The 26,988-nt window shown below is 43.3% G+C and overlaps 1 protein-coding gene across 5 annotated transcripts in view; it reads left to right on the top strand.

The window, feature by feature from the left end:
- LOC120912727 (phospholipid-transporting ATPase IK-like) overlaps nucleotides 1-24,896 on the top strand; it is a 273,043-nt gene extending 248,147 nt beyond the window's left edge. For all 5 annotated transcript variants that reach the window (XM_040322637.1, XM_040322634.1, XM_040322636.1 and 2 more), the window contains exons 27-28: nucleotides 9,343-9,470; nucleotides 24,418-24,896. In XM_040322637.1, the coding sequence (XP_040178571.1) occupies nucleotides 9,343-9,470; nucleotides 24,418-24,624 (335 nt within the window). In that variant the 3' untranslated portion in view covers nucleotides 24,625-24,896. The remainder of the gene's footprint in view (nucleotides 1-9,342; nucleotides 9,471-24,417) is intronic.
- The last annotated feature ends 2,092 nt before the right edge of the window (nucleotides 24,897-26,988 follow it).

The raw sequence follows: 26,988 nt of genomic DNA, 5'->3' as shown, positions 1-26,988 counted from the left end.
AGCTGGCTGGTTGGTGAGTGACATGGGAGTCAGGCATGACTGTCCGACCCCATGATGCAGACATCACGAGAGGCACATGCACGGCTAACATCCTCCTGTCTTTTCCCTTCCAGCTGACTCGGCATATGCACTTGGGCCCCATCTTCTGACTCCAGATGTTGCTGTCCATTCATAAAAATATGAGGGATAAGAAAAAGGATGGATGAGGCAGAATTACCTGTGTACAGGGATAAGAGTTGAAAAAATCTAGTTGTCAGAGACATGAAAAGGTGAACCACTGATCTGTTCCCAGCTGGAGATCCCCAAGCTCTGGGTGTGTATTCCCCTCCAGCGTCATATATACTTCCCATAATTAGCATATGGGAGGAACGGCAGGGCTCCACAGGTGTTGAGGGCGGTATGTAATATAACTGAATGGATTTGAAAGATAAATAGAGTGTCTATGTGAAAATATATTAAAGGTGAACAATTGGAATAGAGCAAAATTATAGATACACCTACAGATAGGTGTGCTTACCAGGAATATCCTAGTAAAAATGATAACAATAATAAAGGCGAACAGAGATAATAAATAAATGTGAATAATGTGGGTGAGTAGAAAGGATGTGTATAAAGAAAGTAAATATGGGTAACCAAGGTGTAGGTGTAGTGAAAATGTGAAAGTGTGTATGTAAATAAACAGACATGAGTGTATACGAATGTGTGTAAGTGTGTCAGTGAGGGAAGAGGTATATATGACATTAGCAAAGGGAAAGAGGGAGGGGGAGGGGTAGAGGCATCAGAATGAAAGTGGGCACCTGGTGGGGAGGAATCATGCAGGACCAATGAATAAGGCAAGTAGCTCTGCTTATTGCAGATTCTTTTTTAACATTATTGTTTGATGAACTATTGCCAAACCCCCGAAATATTTATTTTCTGTATAGTTTTATTGAAAGGCAGCATTTTCTTGTATGTATATTTTTTATTTATATTATATTTATTTTTTATTATCTTGTGGATGCTTGTATTTCTATATTCTCAATTCAAGTTTTATATTTGCACAATTGTGCATGCATATTAAACAAAAAAAGCTCTGCAGCACTGGGAAGAGCTTATAGCCATGCACCATGACAGATATTCCACATACATTTGCCTCCTGGACCATATGGATAATTTTCTTGGGTTCCCCATGATTCAGATCTGTTATCTCCTCAATTTACTTCTCACGCTCACACACTGAGAGGCCTGCCTCCCTGGCATGAAATGACACCCATCACCACCCCATCTTATCATTTCCCCCCCAATCACTCTTGGATTCCTAATCCATCTGTTTATTGTTCCTCCCGTTGCTGCTTTTATTTCCTTCTATCTTCCCTCATGATTGTACAAGATTAACAAAAATCATCAGCAATGAGCTTGACAAGTCCCACACAGCCACAGGTCCTCTCCAATAAATCTCTCAACCTGTGTCCAATTTTTAATCAAATAAAACTTACACCCAGGGGCGGACTGACCATTCGGGCACTCAGGCACTGCCCAATTTTATGAACTATCGAATTTCAGAGTTTTCGAAAATCGGATTTGAAAATTAAAATTTTCAGAAATTCAAAAATTTGACGTTAGGAAAATCTAATTTTCAGAAATCTAAAATTTTGGAAATTCGAAAATTCAAAAATTTCGGAAATTTGAAAATTCAAAATTTCGGAAATTTTAACATTTTACATTTCGAAAATTCAAAATTACAGAAAATTCGAAAGGATGAAAATTCGAAAACCCAAAAATCTGAAATAATAACTAACTAATAATACATTACTAACTAATAAATTATAGGTATTGGAATTTCAAATTTGGCTGTGGAAATATGAGACAACTTGGGATCTAGCGATCATAGGATGATCACATTTAATGTAAAACTGAAAAAGGAGGCATGAGGGTAGCACAAGAACACTAAATTTCAAACAAGCCAATTTTTCTGAACTGCGGTCATTACAACTGCTTTAGGAGCATATTAAACAAAGGTATCACATGGTACATTCCAATGGGCAATAAATATAGAAGAGCGAAGATGAAACCTGGGTGGCTAAACCGTAATGTAAAAAGCCTCATTAAAGAGAAAAAAAATTGGCCTTTAAATAATATAAAGGGGTTAGGTCACCTCGCATTCCAGCACTACAAGGCAATGAGAAGTGTAAGAACACAATCAGCAATCAAACATATAGCAGAGGAGAGTAAAAAAAATCGAAATCATTTTTTTTTTTATACATGAACAGTAAAAAGGCAAAATCAGAGCACATTGCCCACATAAAAGACGATGATGGTAACAGAGAAGGCAACTATACTAAATGCCTTCTTATCCTCAGTCTTTACACAGGAAAAGGAGGGGGTATACCGACCACGACAGCACTGTTAGTGGCACATCACAGGGCATAGCCTCGTGGCTAACAGAGGCCAGACTGAAGTAAAGACTTAGGGCCATATTCTCAAAGAATTTACGCCGGCGTATCAGCAGATACGCCGACGTAAGTCCGATTCTAAGGCCGTCCTATGTTTAAGTGTATTCTCAAACTGAGATACACTTAAACATGCCTAAGATACGACGGCCTGCGCAGTTGTATCTTAGGCTGCAATATCTACGCTGACCGCTAGGTGGCGTTTCCTCTGCGGTCAGCGTAGAATATGCAAATGACTAGTCACGCCGATTCTCTAACGTACGCTTGCCCGTCGTAGTGATTTTACGTCGTTTCCGTAAGCGATACGCGGCGTAAAGATAAACATGCCCCCTAGGTGGCGTACTCAATGTTAAGTATGGCCGTCGTTCCCGCGTCGAAATTTGAAAATTTAACGTTGTTTGCGTAAGTCGTCCGTGAATGGCGATGGACGCCATTTACGTTACTGTCAAAACAAATGACGTCCGTGAGACGTCATTTAGCGCAATGCACGTCGGGTAATTTACCCGACGGAGCATGCGCATTACGATCGGTGCGGGAGCGCGCCTAATTTAAATGATCCACGCCCCCTACCAGGAATATTTGAATTAGGAGTGCTTGCGCGGGTGGACTTTACGCTACGCCGCCGCAAGTTTACAGGTAAGTGGTTTGGGAATCAGGCACTTGCCAGTTAAACTTGCGGCGGAGTAACGTAAAGGACATACGTTACGCCGCCTGAGATCTCTAAGAATATGGCCCTTAATAAACTTAATACAAATACATCACCAGGACCAGATGGCATACACCCAAGGGTCCTCAGAGAACTCAGTCAGGTTACAGCCAGAAAAAATGTTCCTAATCTTTGTGGACATACTGACAGGATTTGTACCAGCTGATTGGAGAAAAGCCAATGTGTTACCAATATTCAAAAAAGGACAGAGACAAATCCCTGGAAACTACAGGCCAGTCAGCCTAACATCTATCCTTGGTAAATTATTGGAGGGGATGATAAGGGACTATATCCAAACATTTACTGAGGAAAAAAATATCATTAGTAGTAATCAGCATGGCTTTACGAAAGATCATTCTTGCCAAACCAATCTCTTAAAGAGGAAGTAAACCCTGATGGGTTTTTCTTCCTCTTTGTTTCCCTGCATAGGTAAAGCATAATGGGCTACTATGCATCGCATAGTAAACCCATTATGTGTCACTTACCTGAAACCGAAGCCTGCGATGTCCCCGATTTCCTCGCCTTCACGAAGCGTCCATCTTTCACCCTCTTCCTTAAAGGTATCGCGGCTCTGGCACTGTGATTGGCTGTAGCCGCGATGACGTCACTCCCGCGCATGCACGCGGGAGCCGTCAGTCACGGCATGATCTCCTTTAGAAAAGGCACGTTTGCCGTTTCTAAAGGTTTCTAAAGTGCACCTGGAGGTTTAGGGGATATTTCGAGCACCTACAGGTAAGCCTTAATCTAGCCTTACCTGTAGGTAAAAGTGGTTGTAAAGAGTTTATAACCACTTTTAACATTCTACAAGGAAGTGAGCTGCCATCTAGACAGGGGAAAGTGTGTGTATTTAGTTTACCTGGATTTTGCAACGGCATTTGATACAGTCTCCCATTAGAGCTTATTCTACACGCTGAGGTTCGCAGGCATGGACCATAAGGTTTGTTCTTGGGTAAAAAATTGGTTACATGGACATGTCCAAAGGGTGGTGATAAATAACATGTACTCAGAATGGTCTGGAGTGGTAAGTGGGGTGCCCCAAGGTTCTGTCTTGGGAACAATTTTATTCAATTTATTCATAAATGATATAGGGGATGGGATAAATAGCTCAATCTCAGTTTTTGCGGATGACACAAAAATGAGTAGGGCAATAATTTCACATCAGAATATAGAATCTTTACAGAAAGACCTGAACAAAATAATGGAGTGGTCAAATACATGGCAAATGAGGTTTAATGTGGAAAAATTTAAAGTAATGCACTCAAAGGCAAAAAACTACTCACTAGGGGGAGAACCGCTGGGGGAATCAAAGATGGAGAAAGATCTGGGGGTCCAAGTAGATGACAGAAAGTCAAGCTGCAGCTACCAAATCCGGCAGAATTTTAGCATGCATAAAAAAGGGAATATACTCCAGGGATAAAACCAGGGCTCAAGTCCTGCGGGAACGCGTGGGAACGGAGTTCTTGCACTTTTTTCACAGCAGGAACGCAGTTCCCTTTGCAGGACTAGAGCAGCCGAGCCGCCCGAGCCAATCCTTCACTAAGCGGCGATGCCCAGCTCGAGTCACTGTCAGGGGCAGGCGAACCTTAGTAATCCTTTATGTTACTGGCCGCTTCCTGTATATGGATTCATCGAGTAGTGTGCGGGTATTCCGTCACTTCCTCGATGCTGCAATGTTTCCTGGGAGCTTTGTCATTGTTCCCAGGAGAAATTGCGGCGGTCTCCCGCGAATTATCGCGGGATTTAGAAAGAACTTGCTTTATGTACCCTAGTAACATAAAGGATTACTAGGGTACAGTGGATCGAAAAAAGAACAAACATGCGGTTTAGTAATTATGCATATGAGCGAATCATTTATTTTTTTTGGTGGGAGTTCCCACACTTCTTTCCCCAGGTCTTGACCCCTGGATAAAACTATAATCCTGGCACTTTAAAAAAACATGGTTAGGTCACATCTGGAGTATTCTATCCAGTTCTAGTCACCAGTCCTCAGAAGGGATGTGCTGGACCTGGACAGAGTACAAAGAAAGGCAACAAAACTAATAAGGGGACTGGAGGACCTTGATTCTCGCTGGAGAAACGACACTTGAGAGGAGATATGATAGCGATTTACAAATACCTCAATGGCCATCCCAGCATAGGAAAAAAACGATTCAGTCTCAAGGAGTGTAAGAGGACTCACAATGAGAATGGAGGAGAAGCGATTTAACTTTAAACTGGGCAGGGGGTTTTTCACTGTCAGGAAGATAAGGATGTGGAACTCTCTTCCACAATTAGTCATGGCTGCGGGGAGTATGGAGACTCTTGGAAGTGCATCTTAACTACTTAACCCCCGGACCATATTGCTGCCCAAAGACCAGAGTACTTTTTGCGATTCCGGACTGCGTCGCTTTAACAGACAATTGCGCGGTCGTGCGACGTGGCTCCCAAACAAAATTGGCGTCCTTTTTTTCCCACAAATAGAGCTTTCTTTTGGTGGTATTTGATCACCTCTGCGGTTTTTAGTTTTTGCGCTATAAACAAAAATAGAGAGACAATTTTGAAAAAAAATAATATTTTTTACATTTTGCTATAATAAATATCCCCCAAAAATATATAAAAAAACATTTTTTTTCCTCAGTTTAGGCCGATACGTTTTCTTCTACATATTTTTTGTAAAAAAAAATCACAATAAGCGTTTATTGATTGGTTTGCGCAAAAGTTATAGCGTTTACAAAATAGGGGGTATTTTTATGTAATTTTTATTATATTTTTTTTACTAGTGATCGCGGCGATCAGCGATTTTTTTTTCGGTATTGCGACATTATGGTGGACACATTTCGGACACTTTTGACACATTTTTGGGACCATTGGCATTTTTATAGCGATCAGTGCTATAAAAATGCATTGGATTACTATAAAAATGCCACTGGCAGTGAAGGGGTTAACACTAGGGGGCAGGGAAGGGGTTAAGTATGTCCCTGGGTGTGTTCTTACTGTGGGGGGGGAGGTGGCCTCACTAGGGGAAACACTGATCCTCGGTTCTTACATTGTATGAACCGAAGATCAGCATTTCCCCTGCTGGCAGGACCGGGAGCTGTGTATTTACACACACAGCTCCAGGTCCCCGCTCTGTAACGAGCGATCGCATGTGCCCGGCGGCGATCGCGCCCGCCGGGCACACGCACGGGAGTCCGACGTAGACCGGCGGTGGGCGGTCGGCTAGTGGTTAAAGAACACAACATAGAGGGATATGGGAAATAATTATAGAAACTGACACATGTGCACCTATACAGGTTGAATGGGATGGACTATTGCATGGGTGCTCAACCTGTGGCTCTCCAGCTGTTGCGGAACTACAATTCCCATGAGGCATTGCAAGCCACACGCACGGGAGTCCGACGTAGACCGGCGGTGGGCGGTCGGCTAGTGGTTAAAGAACACAACATAGAGGGATATGGGAAATAATTATAGAAACTGACACATGTGCACCTATACAGGTTGAATGGGATGGACTATTGCATGGGTGCTCAACCTGTGGCTCTCCAGCTGTTGCGGAACTACAATTCCCATGAGGCATTGCAAGCCGCTGACAGGTACAAGCATGTCTCCCAAAGGCTGAGGCATTATGGGAATTGTAGTTTTGCAACAGCTGGAGAGCCACAGGTTGAGCACCCATGGACTATTGTCTTAATTCATCCTTAATATGTAACTATGTGACTTGGGAGGGGATGATTATCGCTCCCTTGTAGACTTTTACAGTAATTTTAACTAATTCAGACTCTAAGCTCTCGCTCTGTCCACCTGATGGCATATATAGCTCTTTTAGTCATACGAGTGATAGGGCCTTTAATTTTATATTATGTGCCTGGTGCTCTAATTCAGCCTTTTTAAACCAGGGTGCCCAGCACCCTGGGGTGTCTTCAGGTTTCTTCAGGGGTGCCTTGGCAAAATTCCCAAAAATTGTATACTGGCCAATGGGGTGATCAAGCTTGCTTTTTACTTACACAAAGTCACTGGTTTTCATTGTGCACCAATACAACCTTTAGCCCCCAGCCTCCTAAAAACCCACCCATTATCCCCCTTATCAATCAATGACATCATTGGTTGATAAGGAGGATGTTGGGTGCCTGCCTCACTATGCAAGCTGCGTAGGGCCCTGCAAATTACTCGAGGCCCCGCCTCCCCCTTGTCATTGATCACACATATCCATCCATCTCACACCAGCAAACTTCTATCACACGCCGTATTACCGTAAGCCCCTGGGTGGGCATGTCATGGGAGGAGCCGAAACACCCAACCAGCAACCTAGCGTTCTCCCAGCTTAAATGTCTCTCCCTTGTGACGCAGCCCGCTGGGCGGGGTTATAGGGACGCCACATCTCCTCTCTTCACTGGCATCAAAGTCAGTTCGGAAGTTTTCCGGAAAGTAGCCGAAGGTTGAGGGGGCTCGCGACCGGATGGAACATTGAAAGGAATGGTCAGAAGAAGAGAGCGAAGAGGAGGGGCTTGGGGGCCCAGAGCAGAGTGGTGATAAGTTGTGCTGGGGTGCTGGGAATAGGGCGAGTTGGTGACCCAGAGTGACTACGAGAGGGCTGGGGTGGTGACCTGGAGTACACCGACCAGACATTCCTTTCTGTTCATGGCTTTCCCGGTACAGACCAAGAGGGTGACCTGACACACAGGTAGGTGGCCTGGAATGGGTGAGGGTGTGAGTGTACATCTGTAATGTATCCCATGACTTGGAAACAATCTGTAAAGTCCTGAGAAGGATCCCACATCTTCTACAAACTACACAAACTGTCACATCATAGGATTCTACCAAGTCAGGAGCAACCAATCCGCTTCTAGCTTTTGCCTGTGTAGTTAAGCTTTGAAAATAAAATCTAGATGGCAGATGGTTTACATAGCTCACAGCATCATGGGTCAGGTAGAGGGCCCCTTAGAAGAATTTTGCTTAGGGCCCCAGGGGGGTCAGGATCGGCACTGCTGCCCAGCATCCTTGTTTGCCCCTCCCCTGCATGTCAGCACTGGGGTAACATTATCTGAGTGAGGGAGAGAAACTGAAGGAGAAGAGAAACATTGGAATACTAGTCAGTACCAGTGTGCAAAGGCTTGTTTACTTTGGAAGAATAAATCATGTTGGGTGTCTAATATAAGTGAATGCTGCAGCATTATGTGACACTATTACTTTCGCTTTTAACATTGTCTAAAAAAAGGTTGAGAAACACTGCTCTAATCTATTATAGCTGTTGGTGATTATGCAGCCAGAGGTACATGTGAGTGTTTGCTTCTATTGCTTCATATCTTTTGTACACATATTTTGTAACTGTTTATATTTCGCTACTTTTGTATTTTTTTTTAATGTGAGCATGATCTCTTTTAAGGGCCCTTTCACACGTACGGACCGTATGTCCGCATTTTCATCTGTCCGTTGCGGATGAAAACGGGACATACATGGGTCCCTATGTGATTACGGGTGTCAGCGGATGACCATCCGCTGACACCCGTAATTTGTCCGCCTCCGCAAAGATCCGCATTTTCAGATGGAAGAAAACCCTATTTTTCTTCCGTCTGCCGGATGTGATCGGATGAACACGGACATACAGTCCGTGTTCATCCGATTCCCCATAGGGGACCGCCCTGTCAGCTGCCAGCTCAGCGGGGATTTTACGGAGTATCCCCGCTGAGCTGTACGGACACACGGAGGCGGATCATTACTGATCCGCCCCGTGTGAAAGGGCCCTTAGTGTTTATTTTGATGCTGCCTTTGAAGGATGTAGGTATTTTCAAAGCAACAGCTACACAAACTTATTAACCATTTGTTTTCCTCCTTACTACACTAGACCAGGGGGTCTCCAAACTACGGCCCTCCAGTTGTTCAGGAACTACAATTCCCATCATGCCTAGTCATGCCTATAAATGTCAGAGTTTTACAATGCCTCATTGGACAAATAGTTCCGCAACAGCTGGAGGGCCGTAGTTTGAAGATCCCTGCACTAGAGCAATAGAATATTTGTTTTTAGAAACACATTAGCCTTTTATTGGTGTTAAAGAGGTTACCATGTTTGGACAGGGTTTACCATGCCCTGAAATTACACTAATTACAAAACTGACATTTGATTGTTACTAAATTATACTGCCAAATCAATTGCTTCTTGATCAAAGTTATTAAATATATCCCAATGTATACAAGAGCTTCCATCTTTGAATATGCAATTCTCTGTTCTAGATGTAATGCGAAATACATTAAAACAAGGGTATATCTGGCTTGTAATTTTGCTGGCTGTTGGAATAAGCATTCTTCCTTCACTTCTTGTCAGTACTGCTACCAAGATAATGTATCGCAATCAAGTCCATGTAAGTATGATTTTATCTGTTGTTTTTAAATCTTATGATTAATAAAATTCACTTGTCAAGAGTAATGCCGCGTACACACCATCACTTTATGTGATGAAAAAAAATGACGTTTTTAAAAACGTCACTTTAATTGACTGTGTGTGGGGGAAAACGTCGTTTTATGTCTTGTAAAAAACGACCAAAAAAAATTCAAGCATGCTTCAATTTTATGTGTCGTTTTTCAAAAGTGCAATTTTTACTTCACAGAAATTGACCGTGTGTAGCAAAAAACGTAGTTTTCTAAGACGTTTTTTCATCCACGCATGCCCAGAAGCTACTTATGAAGCAAGCTTCAATGGTAAAACGTGGTGGAACGTAACCTCACTTTGCAAGAACATTGTGAGAAAAACGATGGTGTGTAGGCAACTTCGTCTTTGAAAATTGAAGTTTCAAAAACGTCATTTTTTACTTCACAGAAAGTGTCGTTTTTTTTCATCACATAAAGTGATGGTGTGTATGCGGCATAACATATGTAGACTGCTGGCCTCTATTTGAAAACACTAGTTGTATGGCTGTCATGCTGACCTTCAATATTTCCTGAATATGATACTGCCTTCAGTATCTCTTAAGTTACTGATGTGAAACAAGCATGCAGGTCAGAAAAATCTGAGTAAAGTTGGAAGTCATTATTATACTGGTCAGTGACTTGAAGTGTTGAAGCTAGGCGGCCAGCATGATAGCCAAGCAGCTACCATTTTCCAAAAGAAAGTCCAGCAAGGGCAGCTCATAGTAAACGTCAAATAAACCAACTTACCATCTCTGTTAAATTTGCTTTGGCCATCTATAGATTAATGACATTTGCTCATATAAGGGCCATTCTTGTCTATTTTAACTTGCAGGGAAGATGTAGAACAAGCTCCCAATAAATTATTTGGTCTGATATAGTAGGTACACAATGCAGTCACAATATCTATAGAATAATGACATTTAATTTCCCTATTGTCTTCAGAGCGATGAATGTGCATTCTCTCTGATTCGGAAAAATTAGATTTCCGAATTCTACCTAATGTCTTCTGGGATGATTTGAGTTCCCATTAGGTTTCCGTTTCCAGGAATGGGTGTATGTGCAACGCTGTATCTTGGCCTAGGGCAACAAGGCCCAGGCCTAGGGCAGCACTTTGCAGGGGGGCAGAATGGAAAGAGTCCCCGCCGGTGTGCGCTACACTTTTAGTGCAGTGGCAGTCTTATGTTGTGGATTGGGCCGCAAAACAAATCGGTCTGGTGCCCCCATAAAGCGGCCGCACTGCTGCCGGTATGATAGGGATGGCGCAGACACAAGGGTCACCTATACCTGTCAGGTAGGTAGTAGGACTCCCCTACAATACTTTGCTTGTGTCAGTTGTACATATTAGGGAATCTTAAAGCGGTTCTCCACCCTAAAGTGGAGTCCCGCTGATCGGAACCCTCCCCCCCTCCGGTGTCACATTTGACACCTTTCAGGGGGGAGGGGGGTGCAGATACCTGTCTAAAGACCTGGTATGTGTCGTTTTTCAAAAGTGCAATTTTTACTTCACAGAAATTGACCGTGTGTAGCAAAAAACGTTGTTTTCTAAGACGTTTTTTCATCCACGCATGCCCAGAAGCTACTTATGAAGCAAGCTTCAATGGTAAAACGTGGTGGAACGTAACCTCACTTTGCAAGAACATTGTGAGAAAAACGATGGTGTGTAGGCAACTTCGTCTTTGAAAATTGAAGTTTCAAAAACGTAATTTTTTACTTCACAGAAAGTGTCGTTTTTTTTCATCACATAAAGTGATGGTGTGTATGCGGCATAACATATGTAGACTGCTGGCCTCTATTTGAAAACACTAGTTGTATGGCTGTCATGCTGACCTTCAATATTTCCTGAATATGATACTGCCTTCAGTATCTCTTAAGTTACTGATGTGAAACAAGCATGCAGGTCAGAAAAATCTGAGTAAAGTTGGAAGTCATTATTATACTGGTCAGTGACTTGAAGTGTTGAAGCTAGGCGGCCAGCATGATAGCCAAGCAGCTACCATTTTCCAAAAGAAAGTCCAGCAAGGGCAGCTCATAGTAAACGTCAAATAAACCAACTTACCGTCTCTGTTAAATTTGCTTTGGCCATCTATAGATTAATGACATTTGCTCATATAAGGGCCATTCTTGTCTATTTTAACTTGCAGGGAAGATGTAGAACAAGCTCCCAATAAATTATTTGGTCTGATATAGTAGGTACACAATGCAGTCACAATATCTATAGAATAATGACATTTAATTTCCCTATTGTCTTCAGAGCGATGAATGTGCATTCTCTCTGATTCGGAAAAATTAGATTTCCGAATTCTACCTAATGTCTTCTGGGATGATTTGAGTTCCCATTAGGTTTCCGTTTCCAGGAATGGGTGTATGTGCAACGCTGTATCTTGGCCTAGGCCAACAAGGGGGGCAGCATGAAAAGAGTCCCCGCCGGTGTGCGCTACACTTTTAGTGCAGTGGCAGTCTTATGTTGTGGATTGGGCCGCAAAACAAATCGGTCTGGTGCCCCCATAAAGCGGCCGCACTGCTGCCGGTATGATAGGGATGGCGCAGACACAAGGGTCACCTATACCTGTCAGGTAGGTAGTAGGACTCCCCTACAATACTTTGCTTGTGTCAGTTGTACATATTAGGGAATCTTAATTTTATTTCTGTTGATTGCTGATGAGAAAAATAGATGGATTTATTTGTTCCTGCCCCAATCCTTCCTTTGCTCACTGCCTGGACTTCATCACTGTGCTATATGTTTTCTGCTGCACTACTGGCATGTTTATATCCTCTTAGTCCTCCATAAATTTAGCAGAAATTGTCCTTAAAGTGGAACTATAGGCAACACTTTTTTTTTTCCATTATGGATAGAGTAAGGGATGGTTATAGCCCCTGATATTTTTTTTGCCGTCTGTTCATTTCCCTTCATTTCCTGCCCCATAGTCAAACAGGAAGTGAGAGGAAATATCTGCAGATTAAGGGAATCCCCCTCCCCCCAAGGCTCTCAGAACTAGTGTCCCACTGGAAAATTTCAGGGCAGGTCTTAAACAGGAAGGGGTGTGATCTTGACAGGAAGGGGTGTGGCATATTTAAATTAGGGGTTGCACAAGTTTAGTCAGGCCTAGGGCAGCACAAAACCTAAATACACCACTGCCCTTGGGAGAGAGCTTCACAGAGGGGGTTATCTATTGCAGGGAGGAGCCGCGAGAGCCGACGTGGAGGTAAGTATGACATGTTTGTTATTTTAAAAGAAAAAAACCTTAAGCTATAGTATCACTTTAAGAGCACTAGGGGGTGCACATGCCGTAACGACGGAGCCAAAGTGCATGCCCAGCGGTCACGATGTCCGTCAGGCACCCGTGATCTACAGTGGGTGACTGGGGACAAAGAAAAGGCAAATGTATTAAATACATTCTTCAGTTCTGTTTATACAAAGGAGAATGGGGTAGCCTAAGTCCATAATGGGGATGGTATTGACACAGCCCCAAGGGACTCGTTAATGATGGGAATAGTACCACTGGATTGGCGTAGGGCCAATGTGGTGCCTATATTTAAAAAGGGAACAAAGTCTTTACCAAGTAACTATGGACCTGTTAGTTTAACTTCTATAGTCGCGAAGATGCTGGAGAGTTTAATAAAAGACAACAGATGAAAGACCACACAGAGAAAAATATTTTAAGCAACAGACAGCATGGGTTCATGAAAGACAGAATTTGTCAAACAAACCTGATTTCTTTTTATGAGGAGGTGAGTAAAACCTTGGCCAGAGGGGTGACTTTGGACGTGGTATACTTGGATTTTGTAAAAGCTTTTGACACAGTTCCCAACACACGGTTTATGTGTAAGGTAAAGTCTACAGCAGGCATGTCCATAGTCTGGCCCGCGGGCCAATCGCGGACCGCGACCCAGTTTTGAACGGCCCGCCGGCCTGGTTATCTAAACCAGCTATTCTCAACCAGTGTGCCGCGGGATCAGGGGAGAGAAGGTCGCTCAGATGAGCCCATCCCCCTGCTGAACTATACATGGCACTGTGAGAACCATCAGCCTCAAAAGTGAAAGTAAACAGTGCAGGGGAATGTGCTGTGCTCTCTGCTTCCCCCTGCAGTGCAGTACTCGGCTGAACGAGGAAACAAGGTACTGTGCTAATGTTTAAGTCTGTGAAACCTGATGAATTGGGGGGGGGGCTCTCTGTGAACCCTGATGTATGGGGGGCTCTGTGCACCCTGATGTATGGGGGGGCTCTCTGGGGACCTTGCTGTATGGGGGGCTCTCTGGGGACCCTGATGTTTGGGGGGAGGCTCTCTGGGGACCCTGATGTAAGGGGAGCTCTCTGGGGACCCTGATGTAAGGGGGGCTCTCTGTGGACCCTGATGTATGGGGGGAGGCTCTCTGGGGACCCTGTATGGGGGAGGCTTTCTGGGGACCCTGTATGGGGGAGGCTATCTGGGGACCCTGATGTAAGGGGGGCTCTCTGGGGACCCTGATGTAAAGGAGTACGTACTCATGAACATGGAGTGTAAAGGATGTCCACCTGTTTCGTAATTGAGTCTTAACTAAGGGGGCTCGCGCAAAGGAGTGTTTGTGCATACATCCGCCGGGGTCTCACGGAGAACCTGGCCCTCGGCAGAATAAACAAACATCTGCCAGGTATTAGAGAATGCTATTTTGTGCTGTGAGGATAAGATCCTGCATATGTTTTATTTCTTCCACCTTCTTAAGCCATAAGGCAATGGGCGGTGGCAAAGTGGCTTTCCAAAGAAGTGGCATGCAGGCTTTGGCTGCGTCTAGCAGGTGTCTAATCACTGACTTTTTGTACAGTTTCTCAGGGATGTCGGCTGCATGCAGGAGAAAAACTGCAGGGTCGTCTGGTATTGCGTGTTCCGTGAATTTCTGTACAGTTTCTCTCACCATTCGCCAGAAGTGTGTTAGGCTCGGGCAGGACAGAAAAATATGCACAAGTGATCCCTTGTCTGCCCAGCAATGCCAGCAAAGGTCCGACGCCATCGGGAAGTTTATTCCGCAACGCCGGGCTGTACCATCTTGACAGCAATTTGTAATTGGTCTTCTGGGCTTTGGCGCAAATGGAGGACCTATGTGTAAGTCTGAGGATACGCTGACGTTTGGGCGCGCTAAAGTGACAGTTAAGTAATCTCGGGGGTGGGAATTCAGCCTGTGGTGTGTTTAAAAGGTTATAGGCTAGGCGTGTGTGTTATAGCTCCGGAAGCATCACATAGTTCTTCCAGGGTCGTGAGAGGTTGGTCATTTGCGGCAGGAGGGCACAGGGAATGGAGAAAGTGTCTCAGCTGAAGCGAATTTCAAAAGTCCATGCGGAACAGGCCTGTGTGGTCAGAGAGTTCTGCAATTGTTTTCCACCGTCCTCCAGAGCTAAAATGGGAGGCTTGGTGGAGGCCCGCCTCGCCTAGCCTCCAAAAGGCCGCATCATGTATGCCCGGCGCAAACCGGGGGTTTCCCAGTATGGGATATAGAGGGGAGTTAGGGGAGGATATAGAAGCCTGTGTGAAAAATCGGGCACAATACGTGTCGTGTTACCGTTCAGTGGATGGCGTTTGGTTTCTGCCGGCAAATACATGTAGCACCAAGGTGCCCTGGTGAGGGGAATCGTGGTTTGCTTTGCTCCAACCGTGTCCAGAGCTCGTGATGACGGCACCAATCTATAAGCTTCCCCAAGTGAACTGCCTGGTAATATGCCCGAATGTTTGGGAAGTACTAACAGTTTATAAGAGAGTTGAGGTCTCCTCCTGGCCCAGACAAAGTCTGTGAATGCAGATTGCACCTGTTTAAAATAAGATGTTGGTATGTGTATGGGCAGTGCTTGCATGAGATAAAGGAATTTCGGTAGGATCGACATTTTTAAGATGTTACGGCCCATCCAAGAGTGCAGACCCATGTGCCATTGGCTTAGTAAGGTTTTAACTGTCTTCAGTAGGGGTGAAAAACTAAGGTAAAAAATCTGCGAGAGCTCGCGGGGAATGTGTGTGCCTAAGAATTTCAAGGCCGTGGACGACCATTGCAATTTAAAGCTGGATTGTAAATGTGTGAGTTGCGGTTGCGGTATCCCCAAGCCCATCGCCTCTGATTTTGCAAAGTTGATTTTCAAATTGGAGAGCTGTCCGTACGTAGTAAATTCCTGTAACAAGTTTGGTAGGAAGGTAGTGGGGGAAGTGAGTGAGAACATTAAGTCGTCCGTGTATGCCGATATTTTATGTTGGATATGGTCTACTGTCACGCCTGAGATGTTGGGGTTCAAACGTATGTGGCAAAGGAATGGTTCTAGGGAAAGGGTGAAGAGTAGGGGGGGCAGTGGGCATCCCTGACGCGTTCCGTTAGTAATCGGGAAAGAGTCCGAGATCACTCCTCTCTAACTCTAGCCGTTTGCGCCACATATGTCGTCGTGATCCAGCGCAGCCTGTTGCTTCCCAGCCCCACGTGGCGCAATGTGGCGAACATGAAGGCCCAATTGACCCAATCAAATGCTTTTTCAGCGTCTGTGCCTATAAAGACACTCAGTGTTTTAGCGCAGGTGACCGAGTAGAGTAGGTTCAATACCTTTGTGGTGTTGTCTCTCGCCTCTCTTGTCGAGACAAATCCCACCTGGTCTAAGGCAGATGGGGTTGCAATCTGGTGGCTATAATTTTGGTGAACAATTTAAGGTCCGTATTGAGAAGGGATATGGGGCAGTAGCTTCCACAACAGGTCGGGTCCTTGCCTTCCTTAGGGATGACAGTGATTTGGGCTTGCAGTGTGGTGTCATGTAATGTGTCCCCCTTGGTGAGTTTGTTGAGCAGTCATAGGAAGTGGGCCCCCAGGGACTGGAATAGGGACTTATAGTATTGTAGTGTGAGACCATCTGGTCCAAGGGCCTTCCCTGATTTGGTGCTCCCTATCGCCTCCTGTAGTTCTACTATTGTAATGGGTGCTTCCAAAAGTTCCCGTGTCTCGGTTGGTAGCGTGGCCATACCGGAAGAGGTTATGTAGTCTGCGTAGCGTTCCAGGGGCGACGGAGCCCTGGTTAGATTATAGAATGACTCATAAAAAGTTTTTAATTCTTTTGTGATCTGTTGGCGAAAGGCCATTTTCTGTCCCGACGAGGTATGTATGCACGGTTTATAAGACACGAGTTTCTGGGCATGTAAGGATTGTGCTGGCAATCTACCGCACTTGTTACCCGACTCGTAGACCTTTTTTCGTGAGATCTGTAGCGCCGCTTTAGCTCTGAATCGAAGGAGGTCGGTGATCTGCGCGCGTAACGTGTCAATCTCAGACCTCAGTATATCAGTCGGGCCTGTTTATGGCTAGCTTCCAGTATCTGTAGTTTATCGAGGAGTGAGTCTATTTGACTCATCCTTTGTTGTTTGATTCGCGCACCGTGCTTTATGAGCACCCCACGTATTACCGCCTTATGTGCCTCCCAAATTAGACCCACATCACTGTCAGTGGTATTGTTAGTGTTAAAGTCATGGGTGATTTCTTTCGTCACATTCGCCAGAACCTTTGGATTTTGCAGAAGGCTCTCATTGAGCCTCCATGGCTTTCTTTGACCTCTATGGAAGTCGGTCAGCGCATAGTGCATCGTGACCGCAGTATGATCCGACCAGGTAATGGACCCAATCGAGATACTCTTGACGGCTTGGAGTTGGCTATGTGGAACTAACAAGCAATCTATACGTGAATACGTTTGATGAGGGTGGGAATAAAAAGTATAATCCCGCTCTCCGGGGTGAAAAAGTCACCAGGCGTCTATCAGCTGCATTGCGTGTAGGGCCAAGTGAATGACCTTGAGCATGCCTCGAGTGGTGAAAGACCATCCCGTCGCTGGACGCCATTTACGTTCACGTTAAAGCAAATGACGTCCTTGCGACGTCATTTGCCGCAATGCACGTCGGCAAAGTTTCCCCGACAGAGCATGCGCACTACGTTCGGCGCTAATTTAAATGATCCACGCCCCCTAAGGGATCATTTAAATTATGCGCGCTTACGCCGGCCAGTTTTACGGAGCGCCCCCGCAAATTACGGAGCTACTGCTTCGTGAATGAAGCGTAGCGCACGTAATTTACGGAGGCGTAGCGTAAAAACGGTACGCTGCGCCTCCGTAAGAGGGCGCAAATGTACCTGAATCTAGGCCACTATAACTTTTGCGCAAACCAATCAATAAACGCTTATTGCGATTTTTTTTTTTTACAAAAAATATGTAGAAGAATACGTATCGTCCTAAACTGAGGAAAAAATATAGTTTTTTTATATATTTTTGGGGGATATTTATTATAGCAAAAAGTAAAAAAATATAACTTTTTTTCAAAATTGTCGCTCTATTTTTGTTTATAGCGCAAGAACTAAAAACCGCAGAGGTGATCAAATACCACCAAAAGAAAGCTCTATTTGTGGGGAAAAAGGGACGCCAATTTTGTTTGGGAGCCACGTCGCATGACCGCGCAATTGTCAGTTAAAGCGACGCAGTGCCGAATCGCAAAAAGGGGCCTGGTCTTTGACCAGCAATATGGTCCGGGGGTTAAGTGGTTAATGAAAGTGTCTTGCTGGCTGTTCGGGGCGTAGAGGCTAGCAATGGTTACCTTCACCCCACCAATCAGTCCCTTTAGGAACAAAAATCTACCTCCCGTGTCAGAGAGCACATCAGTCAGGGTCCACGGTAGTCTCGCCAAGATTAGGACAGACACCCCCCTGTATTTGGCTTCCGAATTGGTAGAATAATATACTGTCGGTTAGAATCTATTTCTAAGGATTGAGAATTTGTTGTCTCGGAAATGTGTTTGCAGCAGGACTATGTCTGCATTTAGGCGTCTCATGTCATTGAGCAACATCCGTCGCTTTTCCGTAACATTCAGTCCTTTCGCATTTAGAGTGACAATGGTAAGCTCGTCCATGGTCATGGGTGGGGAGGGGGGAATGGGACGGGGGAAAGGCAAGGGAGCGAAAGAAAGGTGGAGAGGAGAACCGAAAAAGGTGAGATGAGAGATCAGAAGAAAAGTACAGTCCCCTGAGGGTGTCCCGCATAAGCACGAGGCGCGTCTATGAAAGGGTATCCCCCCAGCGGCACTATCCAGCTTAGCTGGGTATCTAAAGAATCTGCAAAATAATTGCTACTACGCTCCCCAGAATCACCTGGGTAACGAGTGTTGTCCTATGTGGGAGTGTGTCTAGCAAAAGCCCGAGCGGGGCCCCCAGCCCCCTCCTGACTCCACCGGCCCTCACTGTGTGAGTGAGCGTGGGCTATAGGCAAATGGTGCATGGTATAGGCACGTGAGGAAATTAAATTAAAGACACCTAGGAAAAGACAGGGCTTAAAGAACATATAAAACTCTGCAAACGGTTACACGGCAAAACATGTCTTTGAATCAAACAGGCACACATACAGGCTGACTGTCAAACAAGATGTTTCCCCCCCTGCAAGCGACCCCCCCAGCCCCTAGTAAGACCACACCCGGTTCCCCCTGGGCAACCCCCAACCCAGCGCCAATCGGCGGCCCGAGAGGGAGGGGTAACCAGGAGCGTGGCTTAAAGATACACTTCTCCCCAGCGGACCCTTGCTTTTTAATATCTTTATAAATGATACATGGTCTGGGATTAAAAGTAGCATTTCAGTCTTTGCAGATGAAACCAAACTATGCAACCAAATTACGATGTAATAACATCCTTACAGGATGTCTCCAATTTTCAAGACAGCCTCAATGCACTGTATAATTGGACAACTATGTGGAAAATGAGGTTTAATGTTGATAAATGTAAAGTTATGCACTTGGGGGCTAATGCCGCGTACAAGCCGTATAACCCATCGGTTATTTATCCATAGGTTAAAAAAAAGCAATCTTGTTTTAAATTTAACCGATAGAAAAAAAACGATCGTCTGTGGGCACGTCCATCGGTTAAAAATTCACGCATGCTCAGAATCAAGTCGATGCATGTTTGGATACTTTGAACTTTGTTTTTTTCAGCACGTCATGTTTTACGTCACCGTGTTCTGCCACGATCGGGTTTTTAACCGATGGTGTGTAGGCACGACTGACCATCAGTCAGCTTCATCGGTTAACCAATGAAAACGGTCCATCAGACAGTTTTAATCATATGGACCGATCGTGTGTACAGGGCTTAAGAATTTGCATGCATCATACTAGGGGGAATACAACTGGGGGGATCCGTAGTGGAGAAGGAACTGGGGGTTTTGGTAGATCATAAGCTCAATAATAACATGCAATTCCAAGCTGCAGTTTCCAAAGCGAGCAAAGTCCTTTCTTGTATTAAGAGAGGTATGGACTGCAGAGAGAGAGATATAATTTTGCCCCTGTACAAATCATTAGTAAGACCTCATCTGGCAAAAATCCGTTTTTTTGTGAGCTGGCGCCATCTGGTGGTGAGCCGTTGGTATTACAAGTTATTACCACCAGATGTGAGCTGGCGCCATCTGGTGGTGGCCGTTGGTATTACAAGTTAAGCATTACAAGTTAAACAGCAATTCTAATGTCATTTTTCACTATTTTCCCTGCCATCTTCTTCCCTCTAATTAGAACCCCCAAACATTATATATATTTTTTATCCTAACACCCTAGAGAATAAAATGGCGATCGTTGCAATACTTTCTGTCACGCCGTATTTGCGCAGCGGTCTTACAAGTGCACTTTTTTGGGAAAAAATTACACTTTAAACAGTAGACAACAGTAAAGTTATTCGGCAATTTTTTTTTTATATTATGAAAGATAATGTTATGCCGAGTAAATTCATACCCAACATGTCACGCTTCAAAATTGCGTCCGCTCGTGGAATGCCGACAAACTTTTACCCTTTAAAATCTTCATAGGCGACGTTTAAAAAAAATCTACAGGTTGCATGTTTTGAGTTAGAGGAGGTTTAGGGCTAGAATTATTGCTCTCACTCTACCAATCGCGGGGATACCTCACATGTGTGGTTTGAACACCGTTTACATATGCGGGCGCTGCTCACATATGTGTTCGCTTCTGCGCGCAAGCTCGTCGGGACGGGGTGCGTTTTCTGGCTCCTAACTTTTTTAGCTGGCTCCTAGATTCCAAGCAAATTTGTCAACCCCTGGATTAAGGAGGGTATGATCAGCATGTACAAATATATAAGGGGTCCATATAGTGAACTTGGGTGACATATCTCCCTTCCAGATTCAGCAGCTCAGAGGTGGAGAATCTGGGAGAGAAGCTGGTGCGATTAGAGGAAGAAGGCTTATTTCTCCCTAATATCAGTACCAGTGGGTTAAAAATTAATATTAACAACAATATATATATATGTATAATGTACATACGTGTGTGTGTATATAGATACTGTATATATGTGTGTGTGTGTATATATATATATATATATATATATATATATATATATATATATATATTATACATACACACACACACATTTTTTATATATATATATATATATATATATATATATATATATATATATATATATATATATGTGTGTGTGTGTGTGTGTGTATATATATATATATATATATATATATATATATATATATATATTATACATACACACACACACATGTGTCAAATTCACAACACACTTACCTCCAAACTTGCGACGGCGGATCCTAACTCCCCCGGCGGAATTCTAATTCCGCGGCTGGTGTAGTGTACTATTTAAATCAGGCGCGCTCCCGCGACGATTTAAATACGCATGCGCCATCCGGGGAATTTCCCGGCGTGCATTGCTCCCACTGACGTCAATAGGACGTCAGTGGTTGCGACGTGAGCGGGACTTGCGACGCGCGTGTTCGTGAATCGGCGTACGCAAACGACGTAGGAAATTTCAAATTCGACGCGGGAACGACGGCCATACTTAACAATACTTACCCCTGCTTTTAGAAAGGGTAAGTATACGACGGGTACCGCGCTACGGAAACGACGTAAGAACACACCGTCGGGTCCGCGTACGTTCGTGAATTTTGCGTATCTCGCTGATTTACATATTATTTAGTGTAAATCAGCGGGAACGCCCCCGGCGCCATTTTTAAATCCAAAAAAAGATCCGACAGTGTAACACAGTGTGACACTGTCGGATCTCAGCCCTATCTATGCGTATCTGATTCTATGAATCGGGTGCATAGATAGGACCAGTAAAAATCAGAGATACGATGGTGTATCTGAGATACTCCATCGTATCTCTTCTGTGAATCTGGCCCTATATATATATATATATATCAGTACAAAACAGATTATAGGGCACACATGCAAAAATGACATTTATCCAGCAAGGCTAGTTAAAAACACCTGAACATATTCAAAAATACGGGTCTGGAGCTGGAGCACCCCTCCCCCTCTTCATTACCTCACATTAGTGGCCACCAGTGCATAGGAGGAATCCCTTCAGTTCTTCCATATAGAGGAGTTTATCTCCCAAGATTGAGACACTAGGGGCCAAATCCTCAAAAATCCTGCCTAACTTATCTTTTCCCATTTAAGTTACACTGACTTAAAATTTCTACCTAAGTGCCCGATCCACAAAGCACTTACCTAGAAATTTCAGGCCGTGTAACTTAAATGTCTCCGGCGCAAGGCGGTCCTCTTCTGCAGGGGGCGATGACAATTTAAATGAGGCGCGCTCCCGCGCCGGCCGTACTGCGCATGCTCGTGACGTCATTTTCCCGACGGGCAGCGCGCGAAATTACGTTACGTCGGGCTTTGTGGATTGCGACGGGACAATAAAGTTGCGTCGGGTAAAAAAAAACTTACGCGCCGGGAAAAAAAATTAAAAATTAAAAAAAAAACGCGGCGATCGAAAAAAAGATCTGTTTTTTCAAGGTGTTACTAGTTTACACTTTGTAAAAGCAGAACTAATTTTACGTATGCAAACGTAAACTTACGCAGAAAACACAAAGCTGAAAAGCTTTGTGGATCTCCGTAAGTCCTCATTTGCATACGCAAAGCGGCATTTCAATGAGAAATTCCCCCATCGGCGGATGCGGTACTGCATCCTAAGATCTGGCAGTGTAAGTGTCTTACAGATGTCAGATCTTCTGCCTAACTATGGAAAACTGCTTCTGACGATCATTTCCAAAGATAGGCACAGGGATACGCAGGCTGAACAGCAGTTCTGCCTGCGTATCCCTTTTGAGGATTTGGCCCTAGGTTCTTTCATTCTATTAACAGGTTAGGACCCACTAATCCGGGGTACTTTGTCGCAGTAAGTGGGCTTAGCACTATTTGACCATATAGTGTGACCAAATCCCTGTATTTTTTAATTTGTTCAGGTGTTTTTAACTAGCCTTGCAGGATAAATGTCATTTTTGCATGTGTGCGCTATAATCTGTTTTGTACTGTCTTTGGTCTTATAGCAGCACCATCTTAGATGTATAGTGTTTTTTGGGTGTGCCCCCCAAGTATGTCTTTGTACATTATATATATATATATATATACACACACACACACACACACACGTGTATATATACAAGATATTTATATATATAGTTATCACATGTCTGAAAACATGTAATTACATGTTCTTTTAAACTTTAGTTTCACTTTTTGAACTCGGCTGCACTGTAATCTCACAGCATCTCACGAGATTACAGGCAGCCCACTCCCTTTTACACTGATCTAGGCCGTTTTCAGAGAAAACACTTCTCCTCCGTTCTCCCTCTGAGAACTGAAGTTCTCAGTTTATTAAACTGGCTGCAGAGGAGATAATTTTCCTCTGAGAACTGCCGAGAGCTGAACTGAGAAAAAATAATACACAAAAGACAAGGGGGCACTCTTTACGCCTGGAGGAAAAGAGATTTCATCTCCAAATCCAGAAAGGTTTCTTCACAGTAAGAGCTGTGAAAATGTGGAATAGACTCCCTCCAGAGGTGGTTCTGGCCAGCTCAGTAGATTGCTTTAAGAAAAGGCCTGGATACTTTCCTAAATGTACACAATATAACTGGGTACTAACATTTATAGGTAAAGTTGATTCAGGTAAAATCCGATTACCTCTTGGGGGTCAGGAAGAATTTTTCCCCCTGCTGTAGCAAATTGGATCATGCTCCCCTGGGGTTTTTCGCCTTCCTCTGGATCAACTGTGGGTTTAGGATTGAGTATATGGGATTGTTTGATATTATTTTTCATTTATTTATTTATTTATTTTTATGGTTGAACTGGATGAACTTATGTCTTTTTTTTTTAACCTGACTTACTATGTAACTATTTAAGAGAGACAGAACAGAGGTCTGTCAATGTAAATAGACAGATCTCCATTATGTCAGGGGTGAGGAGACTGATCGGTTGTTCCTAATGCTTAGAAACAACGATCAGTCTCCTCCCCCAGGCAGTCCAACCCCTCACAGTTAGAAACACTCCCTAGGTAAGACATTTAACCCCTTGAGCGCACCCTAGTGTTAACTCCTTCCCTGCCAATGACATTTATACAGTAATCAGTGTTTTTTTTATCACTGATCGCTGTATAAATGTCAATGGTCCCAAAAAGTGTCAAAGGTGTCCAATCTGTCAGCCGCAATGTTGCAGCCCCAGTAAAAATTGCAGATCACTGCAATTACTAGTTAAAAAAAAGAAATTATATTAAAAATGCTATAAATATATCCCCTATTTTGGAGACGCTATAACTTTTGCACAAACCAATAAATATACACTTATTGCAATTTTTTACCAAAAATATACTGTATTTTGCTCAAGAAATATAAATAAGGCAGCCAAGACATTAATTGGAAGACATATCAGATTACCCCTCTGTAAACTGTATTCTGATGTTTTCTTTAGCTTTCATAAACTTGTGGTTATTATATTATTTTACTTGTTTGGAAAAATTGTACTGTATTGCAGTTTTCTAGTATTGAACATAGGTTAATGCACCGTCTTCCCATCCTAAACTACCCTGATATGTGTTACTAAGTAGTCTATGACTTGTGTGTTTCCTTCTCTGCAGGGACACTCATATGGTGCACAAAATCAAAATGATATTAAAACAATTGCAATGTCTACTCCTTTCAAGCGAGGCAGCTTACATCGCAGATCCAGCTATGCATTTTCACACAAGGAAGGATATGCTGATCTTATTACAAAAGGCACAAGCCTACATAAAAGGCATAACTCAGGTCAACAAACCCCAGAAGCTGCTATTCCTCAAGAATAAGTATGGTGTACATAGTATCAGTAAATACCACTATTATGCACACTTTTTGACAGTTTTTTCATGCGTTTTTTTTGTTCTTGACTAAGATGATTAAATGTAATATTGATATTGTATAATAAAATTGTATGTTAATTGTTAATACAATCAGTCTAAATCACAGCAATCATACTTTTTACTAATTACCACACTGTGTGATTGAATTTTCTAACATTATAAACTTATCTTAATGTTTTTTTTCCTAAATTTTTATATCTTGAATGTTCAAAATTAAAAGAAAGATAAAGTATACAGTTTTTTTATTGATGTACTGTAAGAACTGTAAATATATTACCTGTATGGTAAAGCCAGTTTACTAACAGCCTGGAGTTATAAGCGTACCTCTGTTTGCTGAGGTGTAATTACAGGGCCTACAGCAGATGCTACTGTAATGGAGCCTATTCAACTTCTTTTCCCTTTACTTTGCCAGCTGTATGCTCATATTCAATTATGTATAGCATGTACCTCAGATTTTTCTTTTTTCGTTATATTCTATTTTCATCTATTTTTTGAGCTGGTAGTAGGCCTCTGAGCATAAATTTGTACAGATAGCATGAAAACTATAAATACAGTAGGTCTTTTTTTGGTTTGTAAAATGGTAGGAAAAATATTTATTATTGTTATTGCTATATTTAGATTTAAGGTTAATGTTGATGTTAGGCCTTTTCGATTTTGCACCAAGGAACTGTGCCTTTAAAGCTCAGCTTCAGCAGAAATGGGCAGAACAAAATCCCTCAACAATGAGTTCTAGCCATCTCAGTAGTTTGCTTTAAAGCAAAAATTAAAAGATTGCAGCTACACATACTGAAGCTGCTGGCTTTTAATAATAGGAGACTTACCTGTCCTGGAGTCCAGCGATGTTTTCAACAGCTGTTGGGTGCATGCCCTCATCATTGCGGGTAAGGCAACCCGGCAGTGTAGCCTTACGGCTTCACACCGGAAATCCTACTGTGGATGCACGAGGCTCCGCTCCTCTCTCCTACTTGCCCGGTGACGGGGGGAGGAGGCAGTCGATCTGTCAGCCGAGAGGTGACGTCAATGTCCGAGGCTGTGGCTCACGGAAGTGGGAACAGGATACCAAAACTGAAGAAATAACAATTCTGAGATGGTCAACGACAGGTATCCTGTCCCCCCAAAAGTTACCAATTGTGGAACTGGAGGGGGAAGGAAACAAATTAGAAGTTCCACTTTTGGGTGGAACTCCGCTTTTTAAGAAATGTACAAAAAATAACTGGATACCAATATTCATTGGTAATAACACCAGGGGTAGTTGATCCAGGGAATATCTGATTGCACCCTGGGGAATCGGGAAGAAAGTGTCCCCCCCGCTGAAGCAAATTGGATCATGCTTTATATGTTTTTTTTTTTGTTTGTTTGTTTTGCCTCTTGATCAACTGTGGGTAATAGATTGTGTATATGGAGGTTTTCATTTTTTTTTCTATTGGTTGAACTAGATGGACTTGTCTCTTTTTCAAACTGATTAACTATGTAACTAGATAACTATGCATCAAATAGTAGTGGTAAAAAATGCATACATTTTAATAAATTACAGCCTGTTTTAATAAAGTGGGGATATGGAAAAGTAGACTCATGTACCCACTCCTCCGCGCTGTTAGACTTGTCCCAGCATTATCCTCTCCCTTATGCTTCAGCGATTTCTGACGTTATCTAGGCTCATTCACTGAACTTGAGGAGGCAAATGGATGGTCCACCACTGGAGCATGGGGGAGTGGAAGATTGGTTAATTAAAACTGCTGTTACTCTCCTCTAAACCAAATTAACAGCTACTGTATCCTTTGCATTGTGTACATAACCCAACTACCAGGGATAATCTTCAGGTTTCCTGGAGTTGGGATTTTAAGTGATTGTAAAACCTTAGTTTTTTTTATTAAAATAAAAAAGAGGTTATACTTACCTGCACAGAGTGCCAGAAGAAAACAACAAAAGGATGGCTCACACTGGTAATAAATAGAAACTGCAAATTCTAAAATCATCAATTATCATGATTATATCCTATAAACAACCGCACTAGGGCTTTAACAAATAACAATGCAAATAGCAGCTAGCACAATACCCTAATACATAGTATGATAAATATATAAATAGAGACCAAAACTGAAGAAATAACAATTCTGAGATAGCAGTCCTCCAAACGTGGGTAAAAAGGGGATAGGTATAGATTTCCAAATGCCACCAACTTATCTCTGGTTAAAGAAACCGCACAACACCTCTGTGTACAGGGAAGAGGGGGGCACATCAAACAGACACAGTGTTCTCCTCTGAACAGACATCTCTGCTGTCACTTTGTGTTTTTTCCTAAGCCCTAGA

Source organism: Rana temporaria, chromosome 1, assembly GCF_905171775.1.
Source record: "Rana temporaria chromosome 1, aRanTem1.1, whole genome shotgun sequence".
Taxonomy (NCBI): domain Eukaryota; kingdom Metazoa; phylum Chordata; class Amphibia; order Anura; family Ranidae; genus Rana; species Rana temporaria.
The sequence above is the reverse complement of the archived record's forward strand: the minus strand, read 5'-3'. Positions and strand labels throughout refer to the sequence as shown.